This window comes from Cheilinus undulatus, linkage group 4, assembly GCF_018320785.1.
Source record: "Cheilinus undulatus linkage group 4, ASM1832078v1, whole genome shotgun sequence".
Classification (NCBI taxonomy): Eukaryota; Metazoa; Chordata; class Actinopteri; order Labriformes; family Labridae; genus Cheilinus; species Cheilinus undulatus.
Genome location: NC_054868.1, coordinates 14,871,374 through 14,890,994, shown reverse-complemented (window position 1 = coordinate 14,890,994; position 19,621 = coordinate 14,871,374). Strand labels below are relative to the sequence as shown.

At 42.1% G+C, this 19,621-nt stretch overlaps 1 protein-coding gene across 1 annotated transcript in view; it reads right to left on the bottom strand.

Annotated features, from left to right (window-relative positions):
- The window catches only part of LOC121508486 (neuronal acetylcholine receptor subunit beta-2-like), a 111,953-nt gene that overhangs the window by 25,912 nt on the left and 66,420 nt on the right, over positions 1-19,621 (bottom strand). Inside the window, exons 3-6 of the mRNA XM_041785386.1 lie at positions 16,117-16,161; positions 15,913-16,022; positions 12,612-13,138; positions 9,029-9,489 (exon numbers count right to left, since the gene is read on the bottom strand). Of these exons, the coding sequence (XP_041641320.1) occupies positions 9,029-9,489; positions 12,612-13,138; positions 15,913-16,022; positions 16,117-16,161 (1,143 nt within the window). The remainder of the gene's footprint in view (positions 1-9,028; positions 9,490-12,611; positions 13,139-15,912; positions 16,023-16,116; positions 16,162-19,621) is intronic.

Here is a 19,621-nt window from a genome sequence, read left to right as displayed (position 1 = left end):
CAAAGAAAAAAGACAAAATTGACATAATTTTACACTAAACTCAAAAAAATGGGCCGGACAAAGCTATTGGCACCTTTTTAGAACGGTGGGTAAATCATTTTATTTCAAGCATGTGATGCTCATTCAAACTCACCCGAGGCACTAACAGGTGCTGACAGTATAAAAATCACAACTGAAGCCAGTTAGAATGTCTAAAAGTTGACTCAACCTTTGTGTTGTGTGCCTGTGTGTCACACCAAGCATGGAGAAGAGAAAGAGGACCCCAGAATTGTCTGAGGACTTAAGAAGCAAAATTGTGGAAAAATATGAATAATATCAAGGTTTCAAGACCATCTCCAGAGATCTTGAAATTCCTTTGTCCACTGTCTGTATTATAATCAAGAACTTTATAACGCATGGCACTGTGGCTAATCACCCTGGACGTGGATTGAAGAAAAAAATTAACAAAAGAATGCAACGCAGGATAGTTGGAATGGTGGATAAACATCCTCAGTCAACTTCCACATAAAGTCAGGCTGTCCTGCAGACTCAGGATGCAAAAGTGTCCGCTTGGACCATGCGTCGTCATCTGAATGAGATGAAGCGCTATGGCAGGAGACCAAGGAGAACCCCACTGCTGACAAAGAGACATAAAAAAGCCAGACTGAAGTTTGCAAAAATGTACCTGAGTAAGCCTCAATCCTTCTGGGAGAACATTTTGAGGACAGATGAGACTAAGGTAGAGCTTTTTGGAAAAGCACGTCACTCCACTGTTTACAGAAAATGGAATGAGGCATACAAAGAAAAGAACACAGTACCTACAGTCAAACATGGTGGAGGTTCAAGGATGTTTTGGGGTTATTTTGCTGCCTCTGGCACTGGGTGCCTTGACTGTGTGCAAGGAATTACGAAATCTGAGACTATCAAAAAATGTTGGGCCGCAATGTAGGGCCTAGTGTCAGAAAGCTGGGTCTGCATCAGAGGTCATGGGTGTTCCAGCAGGACAGTGACCCCAAACATACCTCAAAAAGCACCAAGAAATGGTTGGAGACAAAGAGCTGGAGAGTTCTGAAGTGGCCAGCAATGAGTCCGGATCTAAATCCCATTGAACACCTATGAAAAGATCTCAAAACTGCTGTTGCAAGAAGCACCCATCAAATCTGAGACACCTGGAGCAGTTTGCAAAAGAAGAGTGGTCCAAAGTTCCATTTGAGAGGTGTAAGAAGCTTGATGATGGTTACAGGAAGCGATTGGTTTCAGTTATTTTTTTCTGAGGTTGTGCAACCAAATATTAAGTTGAGGGTGCCAATAATTTTGTCCGGCCTATTTTTTGATTTTTTTGTAAAATTATGTCAATTTTGTCTTTTTTCTTCAGATTTTTTGTGTTGTTCTAATGCACATAAAGGCAATAAACACATCTATACCAAAAAACATTTGTTGATTGCAACAATTTCTGGGAAAAATGATGTATTTTCTGGAAAAAATCCAGGGGTGCCAATATATTCGTCCATGACTGTATGTACTAACTCGTGCACTAATGTTAAATACTGCCATCTTTGTATTTTGCTGATAACTTCAATAATGTGTACACCATATTTTTTGTCTCTCACCCAGATAGACCAGCATATATGTTCCAGAGGGGACTCCAGAGAGGACTATGGCCCCATTGCAGAGGTGGAAAAGTACCAGACTATTGTACCCTAGTAAAAGTACAGTTACTCTGGATAAAAATTACTTAAGTAGCAGTAAAAGTACTTGGGCCTCATGTACAAAGGGTGCGTATGCACAAAAACATGGTGTACGTTCTTTTTCACGGCAATGTTCAGATGTATCAAGAGTGAAATGACCGTGGAAATGTGCGGTGCCTCATGCCAACTTCATGGCTGGCGTACGCTCGTTTCTACAGCTGTGGGCCCTTTGGCGACACTTAGAAGTAATGCTGGGAAACTGTTTTAATAAATAAATGTGATGTGCACATCAGAGACACGTGAACAATTAACACTGATGAACAATTAACATGCACACGTGTCTGCAATTACACAAGAGAATATAAAAGCATGTGCAAAGTGGTGAAAATAAATACCGTTAACAACAATGGCTGCTTTAGCAGTTTTCGAAGACATTGTAAATGGTGCAATATGAAGAGAGCGTGTGTTCAGAAACAGAGAGAATTTACTAGCGCATGATGACAACTGACTCATCAGCTGCTTTAGGTTCCCGAGGGCAATCCTCCTGGAACTGTGCGCAGAGATGTCGACACAGCGAGGAGCCATGCGCTGCCTGTATCCATACAGGTGCTGACCACACTGAGGTTCTTAGCAACTGGGGCATTCCAGAGGGAGCTGGCCGACCGATCGGTACTTTGCCAGTTGACCCTGAGCCAAGGGATTATCCGCACGTCCACCAGGTAGCCTATATCAAATTCCAATACAATGCAGCTAAACAGGTCAACATTAAAGCGCAATTTGCAGCGAGAGCCGGTTTTCCTAATGTAATAGGAGTTATTGACTGCACACACATTGCTATTAAATCATCACATGAATTAGTATGTCAACAGGAAAAATTTTCATTGGATCAATGTACAGATCATATGTGATGCACAAATGAAATTAACCAACATTGTGGTGAGGTGGCCTGGTTCAACGCATGATTCATACATTCTGAGTAACAGCATGGTTGGGAACAGACTACAAGTTAGCACTGTGCGTGATAGGTGGCTTCTTGGTGTGTAAATTTATTAGTTTAATTGTCCTAATATTAATCCCTGTGATGCGCATTGAGCATGTGCGCCCCTAAATACTATCCCGTCTTCACAGCATCATTAGTAGTCAGTGGTTAAAGTAAGTGACTTGATGTTTTTTGCTGGGTAAAGTACAGCTTCAGATCTTTCCAACAAGCCCCTGACTGTGTCTGTGTGCAAAATACTCATGTTAATAACCCTGTGCGTAAAGTGTGAAATCCATGTGTAATCAGCCTCACCTTTTCCCTGGCGCACTTCGGCATTAATTTGCAACAATAGTGTGGGATCCATGTAAGTAGTGTATAAAATTAACAAATGGAAACTGTAAATCCAGTTTACTTTGTCTGCTTTGCAGCAACTCTGTTCAAACGGGGTGAGCCCCTCTTCTCCTGTCCCCCGCCTGTTTTGGCCAAACATTGGCAGTGGGCTGCTGTTCTCTGCTTCACATCCACCTTGATGTCAGACCACTTCTTCTTCAATCCAGCATGTGTGCGCTTTTCTGACCCCACAGCATTGACAGCCTCACACACTCCCACTCACTCCTTATGCTGACAGCGTGCCAAAGAGGACATTTTTGCGCGCCTCAACTTAAGTTAGAGGAGGCTCCAATTCGCTTTCTGTTTAAGTTCTTCTTTTTTCCGTCTTACTCATTCTTTTGTTTAGATTTTCTGACCGTGCAAAGAGGGGGATCTCAGGTGCAGGGCCCATTTAAATATGATTTGCATATTCAAATGGGGGCATGGACAGGGAGGAGTCGGGTACTCCAACATGTGCACTCAATTCCACGTTGATTGGGATGTACAAAGGAAATGTGCTTGGATTCATGCGTGCGCACAGATTCATTCATCTGGATATTTTTTTAAGCGTACAATGTTTTCTGGATTTGAGTGTATGCCATGTTTCAGTAGGAAATCCACGCAAGTCTTTGTACTTGAGGCCCTTGGTCTATAAATCTACACTGGTAAAAGTACAGTTACTCTGGTCAAAATTTACTTCAGTTGAAGTAAAAGTGCTGGTCTATGAATCTACTCAAGTAAAAGTAAAACGTAAGTAAAATTTACTCAAAGTACTGACTAGCTACTTTTGATACCCAAGGGGCTTTCACAGTGAAATATGACCTATCCTTCATATGCAATAACAAGAAGTGAATATGAAGCTCCAACCAGGTTATTTGATTTATTGTTTGACTTAACCTAAAATACATCACAGCAGCTGTTTAGGGAGAAAATATGGAATCATTCTCTGCTATGTGTGGTGTTTTACTTTGTATTGTTCGTTTTATTTTGTGAAACTTCCGGTTCCCGGAGGCTGTGACTGGCTGCTAACTTTCTCTGCTCTACCTGAGGCTTCCACCCCGCCCCCCCGGTGCTGTGGAGAGTCCACACCTGCAGCGAATCACTCATCTAAGATCACTACTTAAGACCTGCTGCGGCTCTCTACAGCACCTGAGTCTCGCCTAACTTACCTCACGGTAAACGTCAGCTCCAGGCTCCTTCTCTCACGAGATCCTCCAGAGAAGTTCACCAGTGTTTATTTGATGATTGTTTTGAGTAATCTCCAGTGCTTGTATTCACCTGTGCACATTTCTAACATGCCTCTCCATTCCTTTCCAGTGCCTCCTGCCCAGATCACCGCAGCCAGCTCCAGCACTCTCTCACCTTCTCGGACTCTTGGAATCCCCCCTCCTTTTCCCACTTACCTGCACAATAAAACTGTTAAAACTGCTTCTCCATCTCCGCATCCTGGGTCCTACCACTACACATACATAACAGAAGACTCAGGCCAGAAAATGGACTCCGCGGACTCGGACACCCTCAAAACAGCCATCACTCATCAAGGACAACGACTTGGCCAGCACGAATCCATTCTCAAAGGTATCATGCAATCACTACAGACTCTCAACACTCAGGTCTCCAGCATTTCAGAACAATTACTCTCAGCCACTCAGTCTCCTCACCCCACTCCAGAGCCTCCACCTGTTAACAATCAGCCAACCTCAGCAGATCCCTCACCTTCTCCTCCCCACCCCCACTTTAGAGAGCCCCAGGTCCCTCACCCTGACTTCTTCTCAGGAGAGATAGGTAACGTTAGAGGTTTTTTGCTTCGTTGCTCACTAGTGTTTGACCAGCAACCTTTGAGTTATCCCACTGACAGAGCTAAGATCGCTTTTGTTATGAACCTGTTACGCGGGAAGGCCCCCCGCTGGGCCACTGCTGTTTGGCATAGAGAATCCCCAGTGTTAGCTTTGTATTCGGAGTTTTCTAGTGAATTATGTTGCATCTTTGATCATCCCCTTCAGGGCCAAGAAGTAGCAAAACGCTTATTTTCCCTCTCCCAGGGTTCCAAGTCTGTGGCTGATTTTTCTATTGATTTTCGCATTGTAGCTTCTGAGAGCGGGTGGGGGGAGGCCGAACTCAAGGGCGTGTTTTTGAGAAGTCTTTCAGAGGAACTTAAGGACGAATAAGCTTCTCGGGACGAGCCCGACTCCCTTGAGGGCCTTATCTCTTTAGCCATTCGCACTGACAATCATTTGAGGGAGAGGCAGAGGGAGAAGAGTCAGCATAGGTCGTTCAGGTCCCGTCCTGTAGCTCCCCCTTCTGGTCAACCCACTCCTCCTTCCCCTGTTAGACCGAGACCTCCCAATGAGTCCTCCTTTACCCCTGTATACGAGCCCATGCAATTAGGTCGCGCCAGGTTAACCCCCAGTGAACGCCAAAGACGTATTAGTCTTAGATTGTGCATTTATTGTGGTAAGGCGGGCCACTTTCTTGCCAATTGTCCCCAGACGCCAAAAGAGAGGGCTCACCCGTGAACGAGGGCACTCGTGTGAGCCAGACCTCCTCCTCCTCTAGCCCTCCCCTGCGCATAGTTGTTCCCTCCAGTGTCCTCTGGGGGCGCGATTCTGTCCCCATACAAGCACTTGTTGATTCCGGAGCAGATGATAATTTTATTCAAGACAACCTAGTCCAACAGCTCCAACTCCCCCTAGAACCCTTATCTGCTCCCAAGAACGTCACCGCCTTAGATGGCAGACTCATTGCCAAAGTTACTCACCGGACTGTTCCCATAACTCTCATTATCTGTGGCAATCACCGCGAAAACATCCAACTGTTTGTTATCCCGTCTCTTCATGCCCCCATTGTTTTAGGTCTCCCCTGGCTCCAGTTACATAACCCACAGAGCAATTGGAAAACTGCTACCATTACCAACTGGAGCGTCCATTGCCACTCCCACTGCCTCCGTTCAGCTATTCCCTCAGTTAGTCGCCCCCCTGTCGCTCCCAATCCTCCCAATCTGTCTAATGTTCCTCCTGAGTACCATGACCTAGCACAGGTGTTTAGCAAGGAGCTAGCTGTCTCTCTTCCTCCGCATCGTCCTTGAGACTGTGCGATTGATTTACTCCCCGGTGCACCCCTGCCTAGCAGTCGTCTCTATAATCTCTCTGCCCCTGAGAAGTCCGCCATGGAGACTTATATTCATGACTCGCTAGCTACAGGTCTCATACGCCCCTCCTCATCTCCACTAGGGGCTGGGTTCTTTTTTGTTAAAAAGAAGGACTCCTCACTCCGTCCCTGCATTGATTTCAGAGGCCTCAATGACATCACAGTTAAAAATAAATACTCTCTGCCCTTGATTAACCCCTCCTTTGAACCTCTCTGCTCCACTCAGGTTTTTTCCAAGTTAGATCTGAGAAATGCTTATCATCTCATCAGGATCAGGGAGGGGGACGAATGGAAGACTGCCATTAAGACCCCTATTGGCCACTTTGAATATCTAGTCATGCCTTTCGGTCTCATGAACGCTCCTGCCGTCTTTCAGGCTCTTATCAATGATGTGCTCAGGGACATGTTAAACCATTTCGTGGTCGTCTATCTGGATGATATATTGATCTTTTCTCATTCGCTCCAGGAACACCAGCAACATGTCAGACTAGTTCTCCAGAGACTCTTAGAAAATAAGTTATTTGTCAAGCCTGAGAAGTCTGAGTTTCACACCCCTTCTGTGAGTTTTCTAGGGTTCATTATCGCCCAAGGCCAGCTACAGCCAGATCCAGCCAAGATCAGGGCAGTGACAGAGTGGCCCGTCCCTAGCAACCGTAAAGAGCTCCAGCGATTCCTAGGGTTTGCCAACTTTTATAGAAGGTTCATTAGGGACTATAGTAGAGTGGCTGCTCCTCTCACTAGGCTTACCTCCTCCAGCTCCCCTTATCGGTGGTCCCCTGAGACTGTTGAGGCTTTCTCCCGCCTTAAGACTCTGTTCACCTCAGCCCCTGTCCTTAAACACCCTGACTCATCCCTCCAGTTTGTGGTTGAGGTGGATGCCTCTGAGACCGGAGCCGGGGCGGTACTTTCTCAAAGAGACCCCAAGACCCAGAAGCTTCACCCGTGTGCCTTCTTCTCTCACCGGCTGTCCCTGTCTGAGAGAAATTACGACGTTGGAAATAGATAGTTGCTGGCTGTGGTGTGGGCTTTACAGGAGTGGAGGCACTGGCTGGAGGGCACGCAGCACACCTTCATCATTTGGACGGACGATAAGAACCTCGCCTATCTATGCACGGCACGCAGGCTGAACTCTCGTCAGGCCCGGTGGGCTCTATTCCTCAGCCGTTTCCACTTCACCCTCTCTTACCGACCAGGCTCTCGGAACACGAAGCCAGATGCCCTCTCTCGTGTCAACTCGTCATCCCGAGAGGACGCGGAGCCTGACCTGATTCTTCCCCCGTCCTGCGTAGTAGGAGCCGCTACCTGGGACATAATACAGACTGTTAAGGACGCCCAGAGTCTCCAGCCGGATCCCGGTACCGGACCCCCAGATCGCCTCTTTGTTCCGGACTCAGTTCGCTCTCCAGTGCTCCAGTGGGCCCACGCATCCAGGCTCACATGTCACCCAGGTTTTCAGAGGACCCTCAGCTTCCTCCAGCAAAGTTTCTGGTGGCCTGGCATGACTAAAGATACCTGGGAGTTCGTGGCAGCTTGTTCCATCTGTGCCCGAGGTAAATTCTCCCATCAACCTCCTGCTGGTTTGCTGCACCCCCTTTCTTACTGTGGTGTTTCACTTTGTATTGTTTGTTTTATTTTGTGAAACTTCTGGTTTCCGGAGGCTGTGACTGGCTGCTAACTTTCTCTGCTCTTCCTGAGGCTTCCACCCCGCCCCCCCTGGTGCTGTGGAGAGTCCACACCTGCAGCGAATCACTCATCTAAGATCACTACTTAAGACCTGCTGCGGCTCTCTACAGCGCCTGAGTCTCGCCTAACTTACCTCACGGTAAACGTCAGCTCCAGGCTCCTTCTCTCACGAGATTCTCCAGAGAAGTTCACCAGTGTTTATTTGATGATTGTTTTGAGTAATCTCCAGTGCTTGTATTCACCTGTGCACATTTCTAACGTGCCTCTCCATTCCTTTCCAGTGCCTCCTGCCCAGATCACCGCAGCCAGCTCCAGCACTCTCTCACCTTCTCGGACTCTTGGAATCCCCCCTCCTTTTCCCACTTACCTGCACAATAAAACTGTTAAAACTGCTTCTCCGTCTCCGCATCCTGGGTCCTACCACTACACATACACAACACTATGTGCATGTACTGACCATCACGTTTTGTGAAAGTCAAACTACTGGTCATTTTCATGTTGTTGACTGAAAGCTTGGACCTCCTTTTGGCTTTTAGTGTTTATTTTCACTCAGTACTTGATGCTTTTGAAATTGTAATTAAAAACAATACTCAAGATTTTAAAAACTACACAAAAAAGTACAACTACACAAAATAGCTACTCAATTACAGTAATTTGAGTAAATGTAATTAGTTACTTTCTACCCCTGCCCCATTGTCAACATAAACCACTTCAACCCAGCCTTCATGAGCAACACATGGATGAGTACTCTATAAGCCATTATGTTGTTGAGTTTCAATGCACCTCGCATCCCTGCATAAGTATCTGCAGTTTTTTGTTGGCTACTCAGTCTGGTTCTTCATTTTGTTGATAACTATTGGAATTATAGTCAAAACACCAAATGTATAGATTTTTTCTTCAAGTTGTATGAAACGTGTGCTGCCAGCTGGCTGGCTCCCCATACCACGCATTAAATGGGCCGGTCTGTCAACAACATCCGGGCCACCTTTTCCCCCCAGTCCGCCCCTGGTCTGGGGAGCTTTCACAGCCTAATAAAAATAAGAAAGTCTTAAACTTCACGCAAACTCCCTTAATTCTCCCTGTTTCACCTTTGCAATTATCAGCCTGACAAAAAAAGAATTTGCATTATTTGCCTTGATCCCATAATTCTTAAGTCATCATGCCAATACCCATACGCCCTCACCTTGTCATGGTCCTCTTCTGTCCTCATGTGTTCAGCAATGTATCTGACTCCATCTACTGCTTCTTCCAGATCCGCCTCCCACCTATCCCTCTGGAAGTCCAGAAACTCACAAGCTTCACCTTGGATATCACCAATCTTCCAGCCAAACTTGTGTGCCAAGTCCTCAGACACATTGAAAGAGTGAGTGTCTTTTGAGATCCTGCCAGGTCTAATGTTGCAGTTCTGCTTCTTCTTTGTGCCACCCTGGAAAATGTTTTTTTTGACCAACCTTTGGAGGATTTTTCCACTGACAGATCCTGGATGCCGCATGAGGAGGAATGTGGGCAGGCGGACTAAGAAGAGGTGTTTGACCCAGTCAGGCATGTGGTGGGTAGATGGCGATCGATGGTACACATTGAGGACACAGACTGTGGTCACAATTGAGAAAGTAACCAGCACCATGGTGAACATCAAATATTTACCTTAGAGAGTGTGAGAGAGAGAGAAAAGACAAAACATTCCATTTTGGTTTACTGAAAAAATCTTATTCATTAAAAAATTACTGTACTGAGGTTCTCATAGAAAGAGACATTTTTGTTTTGTTTTGTTTTTTTAACCCCCACTCCTCCAGCACACTTCTGATTGCTGTTATGCTGCAGTCAAGAACATGTTACATTGTTACATTTAATATCTAAAAAGACAGAATCATAATCCTTGAGTTTTTTTTTTTATGATAAAGGGGTCTGGCAAAGTAGTATTGATACTAACTGAACTGTGAATAGAAGACAACAGCAACAGCATCTCATCCACTACACAGTGGGGGCCCAGCATTTTAAGCAGTCATGCTGACCACTGAGCCTTAAGTCAAATCACTTTGATCCAAACACTGTGAAGAATCATAATTAAAATGTTTTCATATTGCATCACCCTGAAATTGTACTGACATAACAAACAGATGCTCACACATTCAAAAAGGCAGCTTTGGAATTAGTATCAAATATCCATGAACAGAAAGATTTAAAAGAAAAAAACATAAGTGGAAAAAAAAAAAAAAGATGTCTTGATGTCTGTATTCATGCTGTCAAACCTGGGTCCATTACAGAAAGAATAACAATCAGAAATGTTCTTTTATAACCTGAGGAAGCCATTTAAATTTATGGCAAAATCTCAGACAGCAAAAAACAACAACAGATAATCAGTGTTGGGGGTAACGCATTACAATGTAATCCATTAGAGTACTCAGATTACTTTTGTGTAGGAACAAGTAGGAGTGTAAAGACCCAAACATACTCGGGCGGAACTTACGCGGAACAGACTCCATGGAGGTCCACGTGGACTCAAAGCAGACGTCTGCAAGGCCCATGTGCGCAAAGCTTAAATTTTACGACAGCATGGAGTCCGCTCCGCATACTGGTGTCACACAAAACACTGTTCGGCATGCATTTTTCACATCGGCCCACATTAAATGTGACACCGACCTGCATTCCGCACTTGTTTTTCCACGTCAATGCTTCGCATGTCCTTCACCAACATGGCATACTCCCTTTCCCTGTCTCTTGTGGCATTTAATGGCCGTACATACCATCGTCTCTTAATTTTATTGCTTTGCAAAGCCAGCAGGCAGAGCAGCTTCTCTTCCTCGTCATCAGTTTAGGACGCCATGACAGAAAAATGTAAACAACGCGCAAGGATTGTGGGTAATGTAGGATTTCACAGAAATTTCACAAGAAACTACTACACGGCAGTGCGCTTGACTATGGAAGCTCTGATGACTGCGGACATTCCGTGCGGAGTCCGCTCTGCTCACAGTACACTCAAGTATGTTCAGGCCTTTAACGGTTCACAGAGCTGACGGTTTGGCTGTTCCTTGGTTTTACGTACAATGGTGTTAGTCTCAGTGTGGGATCACAAACACCTGCATGAAGAGAAAACTTCAGTTATAATAAAAAAAAAAAAAACATGCTAAGTCTTTCTACGAGCAAATGATATATTATAGAATTATTTGTTATCCTAATTATTTATGTGAAGGCTTATGATCAAACCTGACGCTCAGTAATGATCAGAATGATAAAAACTTTATTGATGATGGTTTAAAACTTGTTCTTTCCTGACAGTCAGACTGCTGCTCTGTCTGACTTAAATTCTCTTCATAATTGAATAAACAGAAATAACTGACTCACCCAGCAGAAATTAGTTGAAAAGACGTTAAGAAAACGTCTACACTATACATCTAAACGTGTATATGGAAGAGGATTAGGGCCATTTTTGAAGGAGAAAATAATTTTGGGCAAGTCGAGATTCAAGTGGAACTGAATAGAATAAAGCCGAAATTTCCAGAATTAAGTTGAAACACAATTTCAAGACAAAAGTTGAAATATTGTGAAAGAAGTTGAAACTATAAGAATAAAGTCGAGATTAAAGTTGAAATGACGAGAAAAAAAGTTGAAACTTGCTATTACTAACAGCGGATCTTAGACACTGTGTGTTTATGTGCTAATGAGAGAGAATGTCTTTGTTGTTTAATCTACTAATGAGGTATCAAAAGGAGGGACATAACAGTGCACGAGTCTCTTCCTCTCCATCTGATCACCTGTAGAGATGCAGGTTCAACCTTGATAATTATGTTAGGCCGGCCACACACTAGATATTTTTCTAATCTGAAATGATTATAAAACTGTGGAAAACCACAGACTTCAGGACAATTTCCAAAGATTTTTCATCTTTTTCATTTTTCATCTTCCTCTGAACGCACACACTAGACGACCCAGCCAGATTGTCAGATCACTGGAGACCACATATCTGCCGACCTGCCTACGACCTCGCGTGATCACGTGACTTAGAAATAAAAAACACGGATGTCTGTCGATACCATCTTGCTGTCTCTCCACAAAAGGCTGCTCTAGCATGTGTTACAGGTGCAGCAAAAATCATAAAACAAGGGAAAGACTCAGGACGAAATCCTGTCTGGAATTAACATATGGTTGTGTTTATGGTTGTGAGCAGTGAATGTACGTATGATCTGTCTGGTGACGCTACCCGGTGTGCTCGCTCTCTATGATTGTTGTAGGTACTCCATCAGCAGCACTATGACCTAGAATCGATATTTACGATTCAGGGTCTAGGAGGCTACGATGCGATTTGGAGCAGTAAATTAATCGTGTTGACACCACACACATGCAGACTACTCAGACAAATTATCTTTTGCTCCAGTTGATATACGCCCCCACAATTGTCAGGGGGTCAAATCTTACCCAAAATCGGGCTTAAAATCCTGTAGTGTGTGGCCGGCCTTAAAGAGAGAAAAAACTATTTTTTCTCTTTTATGTGGCCACTAAAAAGAGAGAGAAAGAGGAAAATAAGCTATATATTATATTGGGTAACACAAAAGTACTCTAATCAGTTATTTTTATCCGTAGGCAATGCACTAATGTAACAAATTACTTTTCTTAATATGTGGCACAGTAATCTAACAAGTTAGATAAAAGTAACCCAACATTGACGATGATAATAATAATCTATCATCGTTATTATTATTATTCATAATAATAATAATAATAGCAATTACAATAACAATAACATTATATTTGATACAGTTTTGACTGACCTATGAGTGGCACTGCGAGAGACGTGGGTGGTACTATCTTTGATATCAGCAGCAGGAACACAGTTAGTGCAAGCAGCACTGAGATGCATAATGCAATCTTCTCCCTGCAATCTGATGGCAGGTAGAACCCAAGGATTGCCAGAGAAGTGATGAGTACACATGGAATTATCATGTTAAGGGTGTAGAATAGTGGCTTCCTCTGGATAACAAAATCATATGTAATATCTAGGTAGGTGAAGTCCTTAGGGTCCTCATTTTTACGTGCTGGGAGTGAGACAATGTCCCACTCTCCACTTGGCGTGTAGTCATCACGGCTGGCAAAGTCACTTATAAGGACTAAATCCACTTCTGTGTGGTCATAAGTCCAAGAACGAAATTTGAGAGTGCAGTTCTGTTTGTCAAAGGGAAAGTTCTCCACCTCAATGGAACAGGCTGACTTGTAGATAGCTGGAGGAAGCCAGAAGATGTCCCCTGTGTTGGATACCACAGCATTGCAATAGAAGGAAACCTCGTACACACCATCAGCACTGCAAATGTTTTATGAATGGGATATAAGATTAGTGAGTCAACAATTTAAATCAACAATTAAACAAGATATATATATGTGTGTGTGTGTGTGTGTGTGTCTATAACATCTACATATCATTGCAATTATAATGACATAAAAAACCAAGGATTTTCTTATGAACACCTTAAAATATTTAAGAAGTCTTGTGGCACTATCAGTGTGCAGTGTTCTACCCATGTCTTGCCCTAATCACAGAGTGAGGTTTTAAAAAAGTTTAGTTTTGTTGAAGCCTGTAGTGAAATTGTAGTGCAAATATTTTTTCCTCTTAAGCACTCTCTGCTGGTTCTGCTAATACTGCAACAAGTATTTTCCTGTATATTTCTCATGTCTAAAGTTGTCTTGCAAGTGGCCCAGCCCAAATCATCACAAAATACTAACAGAGATTTTCAAGGCTAGATTAAATTACGTCATCAAAAGCTCGTTCAAGTTCTGGTCCACTGACAATTGTAAGTGTATGACTTCAGTTCCTCATTCCATTCATCAATTCCCTCTGAATTCCTTACAACCACGCTCCATGTCCATTTACTTAGCCAGGGTTCATGCCTCTTATTTCTTTCAAAGAAGTGTTAGTGTTTAGCATAACCCATTGTTTAAACTTAACTTTCCATGTGAACTTCACCTTCTTCACTGTAAACATACTTTATAGTCCACAGTCTGTCGAAACCATCTGTTTCAAAGTGACACAACTTAACAGTCAGAGTCTACCTAGGTCAAATCAGCATAACACTATGACATTTTTGCACAATCCAGGGCTGAATTTTTAAAAAGTTGTAGGGGGCGCCACTGAACAGTAGCAATTAACAAAAGTTTCATCGATCAACTCAGCAGCCCAATTAGAATATTTGTGGCCCTAAACATAGCATAAGAACCCCGAAAAATTCTACTTCCTGTCGCGTGGCGAACAAAAAATCCCCTTGGCCACGCCTTTTGATTTAGATGTTTGACCATCATGTATGTGTAAGGTCAACTCCTTGGATATGGTCTGAGCAAATTACCAACCATGTAGATATCGGAACATAAAATTCAGAGTCAGAGGGTGGCGCAGCAAAATTTTTCAAAATTTCATATATGAATATGTTCTGGCCTGGACGGCTATCAAGCACATGTATTTGTCAAAGATACGACATTGCATGCCAGCATTATGACTATTAAAAAATTTAGGGCAAGACAAAATGGTGACTTTAATGTTTGTCGCCACACCTTCTGGCAAAAAATCACAGATCTTTGCACAGAAATAAATCCACTTTGTTTAAAACTTCTTGACCCAAATTTGAAGTGGGTATCTTCAAAGAACTTTTGACAGCATCTTGCACCATAAACATTGAAATTCCTGTCACAAGTATGAGGTGCTTAAAAAAAATACTGACCATATAAATGTGTGCAGGCATGGACCCTCCATAAACACAGAAAATTTAAGTCAGATTGGACAATGTACAGCTGAGTTATAAACAACTTACTGTTTGTCAAAATTATGCAAATTTAAGGGGTCACCATGAAAACACCTTTTGACTTAAGAACATGGCCAAAGGATCCATGTCTCATCTAGCTCTGAGCCAAAGTACACATCCGGGTATGTCCCTCTTGTACACTACAATTTTGGAAATTAATGGTTTAAGTCAGACAACTTTTTTTTTGTCAGTAGTATCGCATCATTACTACTCTGACGTTCACACGATCAAGATGATACAAATGTCATCTTCACATGGCTATTACTCATCACATAAGTAATAGCCAATTAAGGACACCTCTGTGCCACTGACACAGTGCATCACCTACTGGTTTTTCAAATTGCACCTTGATCATACGTATGGAATTTGGATAAAATTGGATGTTTCATGAGGGTTACACCCACTTCCTGTCTGATGGCAAAGAATCAAAATGGCCTACATGGCCACTGGGGCATCATTAATAAAACATGTCAATGCTGGGACATATATTGAGAACTTCAGGTTAAAATCAGAGAATGATAGGTTCAACACACTAAGAGGAATACAGAAATGAGCCATTTGGGTCACTTCCTGTTGACAACAGAGGGTGCTATGATGAGCTGTTTTCATGTTTGCTGTGATTAATGGAACAATGAATTGCTGTCTACCAAAAAATCCCGAAGGCAAACGTCCGGCCATCAGTTTGTGCCCTCAAGCTCAAGCGCTCTTTGCCGACGACCAGTAACATACCAGCAATTCCACCTCTGAATGGCTCATAAAAAAAGAAAAAGAATTACGGTTTTGGACTGAGTGACCAAGTCAAAATCTAATTGATATGCTATGGTGTGACCTTAAATGGGCAGTTCATGCTCAAAAAACCTTCAATATTGCTGAGTTAAAACAATTGTGCAAAGAAGAGTGGGCCAAAATTCCTCCAGACTCATCACCAGTTATCACAGACGATTGATTTCAGTTATTGCTGCCAAGTGTAGCACAAAAAGATTCAGGGGGCAATTACTTTTTCACATAGGGTGAGATAGGTTTTGTTTTTCTTTCTCTTATTAAATAAAATCATCATTTAGAAACTGCAATTTGTATTTACTTGGGTTGTCTTTGTGAGATATTGAAATTGGTTTGATGATCCGAAACATTTCAGTGTAATAAATATGCAAAAAATCAGGAATCAGAAAGGGGGCAAATACTTTTTCACAGCACTGTACTTTAAACATACTTGTCTTATGAATTGAAAGTAAAAAATAAACTGTTTTTTGACAAAAGAACTTAATCGAATTGGTAAAATACTTACTTGTTGTAAAGCACTATATCAGGAAGCCAGATATGCTTGGATGGTATTCTCAGTTTCTTTATTCCATTGTACTTGTCTGGGTCCCATCTCAACCGGTAGTCATTCCACTCCTGCAGAGTGAGCTTTCTTATTATAACTTATAAACACAATCAAATACAGAATATCATACACTGTGTACCAACAGCAAAGATATAGTTATCTTACCTGAAACAGCCACAAGTTGGTTGTCATTATCTGTTCTCTCTCATTCTGCAAGAATACAATTATCACAAAACAAGTATTTTCAATGTAATGTTACTTTTCAATACAACACTTTGTTCTTTGTTTTTTTCAAGTGACTGAAAACACAGAATAACCGATGTTTGTCTCTCACTGGCTGTTATTTGACAGTTCTTTTAGCTAAAATAAGAGTATAGACTTGGCAAATAGCAGGCAAAGAATGGACTGCACAAAATAAACAGCTGCCTGATAATTGCACTATATCCACTAAAGACTATTGCCCCAACATGCTAATTCTATGCTGGGGTACATCCACAAACTCTGGGAGTTGAGCACACTATGGACCTGTATTGCCAAGCCATGTGGCACACCCTGAATTCCACAGACTCCACCTGCGCTGAATTCTGGGCATGCAGAGCTTTACATTTTTGCACATGCCATCTCCAACCCTGAGCAGTTTGAGACTCAAGATCACAAGAGAACTACAAGTTCACGCAGGAAGAGTACACAAAATATTATTTTGCTTTTCTTGGGTTGATTTACCATTCATTTCGATATTACTCCATGACTATTTTCCTTTCAACATGGGTGAGTACATTAGAATGTTAAAAGGTTTGTTTTCTAGAAAGTATGTGTGGTTTCATGGAAAATTATTAATGGACTTGGTAAATGGACTAGAGCTTGTAGCACTTTTCTAGTTGTCAGACTACACTGCAGGTCACACCGACCCATTCACTCCATATTCATACACTGATGGCAGAGGTTGCAATGGAGAATTGGCCATCAGTTAATCCCATTCATACACATCCATACCCAATTACATGCCACTGATGAGTCATTTGGAGGAAATTCAGGCGTCTTAGTCCAGGGACACATCAACATAAGACTGCAGAAGCTGGGGATCAAGGCCACAATTGCAGAATGACTGAAGCGGGCCACACATTACGATAATCGTCCCAATGTGATGAATCCTCCTTTCCAAAGTCAAACAAAGGTCCGATTATCGGGTGGTTTTAAGATTATCTTGCCAGATTATCCTGTGGTGTGTTACAGGTGAAATTTTCCCACTCTGAACTAATCAATGGCGCTCTGACCTGAGATCCTATATGTGGGTAACACTTTCTATGAACTGACCCAGTCATAACAACTTATAACAGTGTTTATTAGCAGTGATTATAAGTTGTTGTGAAAGAATGTTTTATAATGCATTTTAACTTGATGCATAAAAAAAGAGAGTTATAAATTCTGGGTTTTATAACTCCCCCAACTTTTTCCAGCTATAAATGTTCATAGAAAACTGGTTCAGTGCATCATAAGAAGTTATGATTTCTATGATTCTCAAATTGAAGGAGATATTAATACTTGTAACATGCTAAAGTTCAACTTTGGTGATAAGTAAAGTGACAGCACTGTATGAGGTTATTAATAATTATAAGATCTTATGGCACATTTATAACAACTTATAAGCAGTATTTGGTGAATGTGAGTAAAGTTTTAAACAAAAAATACTTCACAGCACTTTTCCAAACAATTGCTTTATTTCAAGCTGAAAAAAAACTCAAGAGGTTGAAGAAGAGCAGAAAAAGTGAAGAAGATTCAGCATCTTTACAGACAGTTATTATTTAGAAGGACATTTCTATGTCCTTTTAGAATTCCAAACCATATGAAAAAAAATTTACAAACAAACTCAAAATACACCAAAACTGTGTGATTCTATTTGTTTTTTGTTTTTTGTTTTTTAAGATTTATTTTTGGGCTTTTCATGCCTGTATTGGGTAGAGGAAGGACAGTGGATAGACTCGGAAACAGGGAAGAGAATGGGCAGAGACATGAGGTAAAGGGCCACAGGCCGCACGCACCACTCAACCACCTGTGCGCCCCGCGATTCTTATTTTTGATTTAAAAAAAAACAAGTCAGTAAATAGCCCCTGCCTTCTGTCCCTTCAGGCCCGCCCCTGCCTATATGCAAACTAGGCATAGTGTGTAGGACCTCATCACCTGGAGGGGATTTTTTTCTTCTCTCTCTCTGTGCACATCAGTCCAGTTTTTGCATAAGTATGATCCAGGTAATGTATGTACTACAAAGCTGAACAGACCAAGGACTGTGGTCATTAAAAGCATGATAATTTTTGTGACTTTTTTTCAGATAAAAGTTAGTTTTGCTGAAAGACACAGGTCTGTGGTAGTTTTGGTATGTTAGCCTTGATGATGACTCAATTACAACTAAGAATGGTGTCTTTTATATGCCACTAACTCAGGCTAAATTGCAAAGACCTTGTATCAATTATAACAGTAATTAGAGCCCGACCGATATGGGATTTTTGGGGCCAATGCCAATACTGATATTGGGGGCTTAAAAAAGCCGATATCCGATATATCAGCCGATATCCGATATGTTGGTCAATAACCGATATATCGGCCGTTATATGAAATAAGAACATTGATATACACAGGATATATACTGTAAATGAACACAAATTCTTATATTTATATTACCTTCTGTGGTGTTTTTACTTTGTAGTTCCACTATTATTTTGGCAGCTTCCAGTTTCCGGAGCTTTGTTTACTGGCGCTAACTTGACTATGCTTTTCCTGAGGCTTTCACCCCAGCCCCTCCTGATGCTGTGGAGAGCGCACACCTGCAGCGAGTTTATCATCCTCGGCTGACTACTTAAGACCGGCTGCAGCTCTCAACGGCGCCTGAATTTTGCCAACCTTCCTTAGTGGTAACGCCAACTCAAGCCTCACTCACAAGTACTTACGAGTACTATTTGAGAATTTTCTAGTGTTTGACTTTTGATCGTGTTTCTAACGTGTCTCTCCTTCTCCTTTCCAGTGCCTCACTCCTGCTCACTGCCGCCAGCCCCAGCACTCTCTTTACACTGTCTTATATTCCCCTGGACCTCTGGATTCTCCCCTGTTGCACAATAAAACTGTTAAAACTGCTCTACCGCCTCTGCTTCTGGGTTCAACTACACCAACAAACATAACATCTTCGTTATTTCTCAAAGATGCAACTTAGACAATGTTAAAATGATGTATATTAGTCTTTTATTAGATAATGGTGGACATGTGAATTAACAGTTGCATTTATCTTTATTTCACACAGATGCAACTTAGACGACGTGAAAATGCTGTACAATAGTCTTATATTAGATAATGGTGGACATGTGAATTAACAGTTGCATTTATCATTGTTTATTCTCGACTCCTGCGTCTCTGGTCCTCTAAGCAGTAGAGACGCAACTGGTCGACTACAACTCCCACAGTGCTTTGCATGTCAAACATATATGGCTGCCCACTGAAGAAAGTCAAAGTACATGATTAAAAATGGATTAAAAATGGATAAATAGATGAAATTAAAAAATGTTTTAAAAATTTTTATGAAAAGTTATATGCACAACCACAAGTGGAAGATGACAATAAAATGGAAGACTTCCTGAAATCACTGAATCTACCTTTGCTTACTAAAGAGAAAAACGATACATTA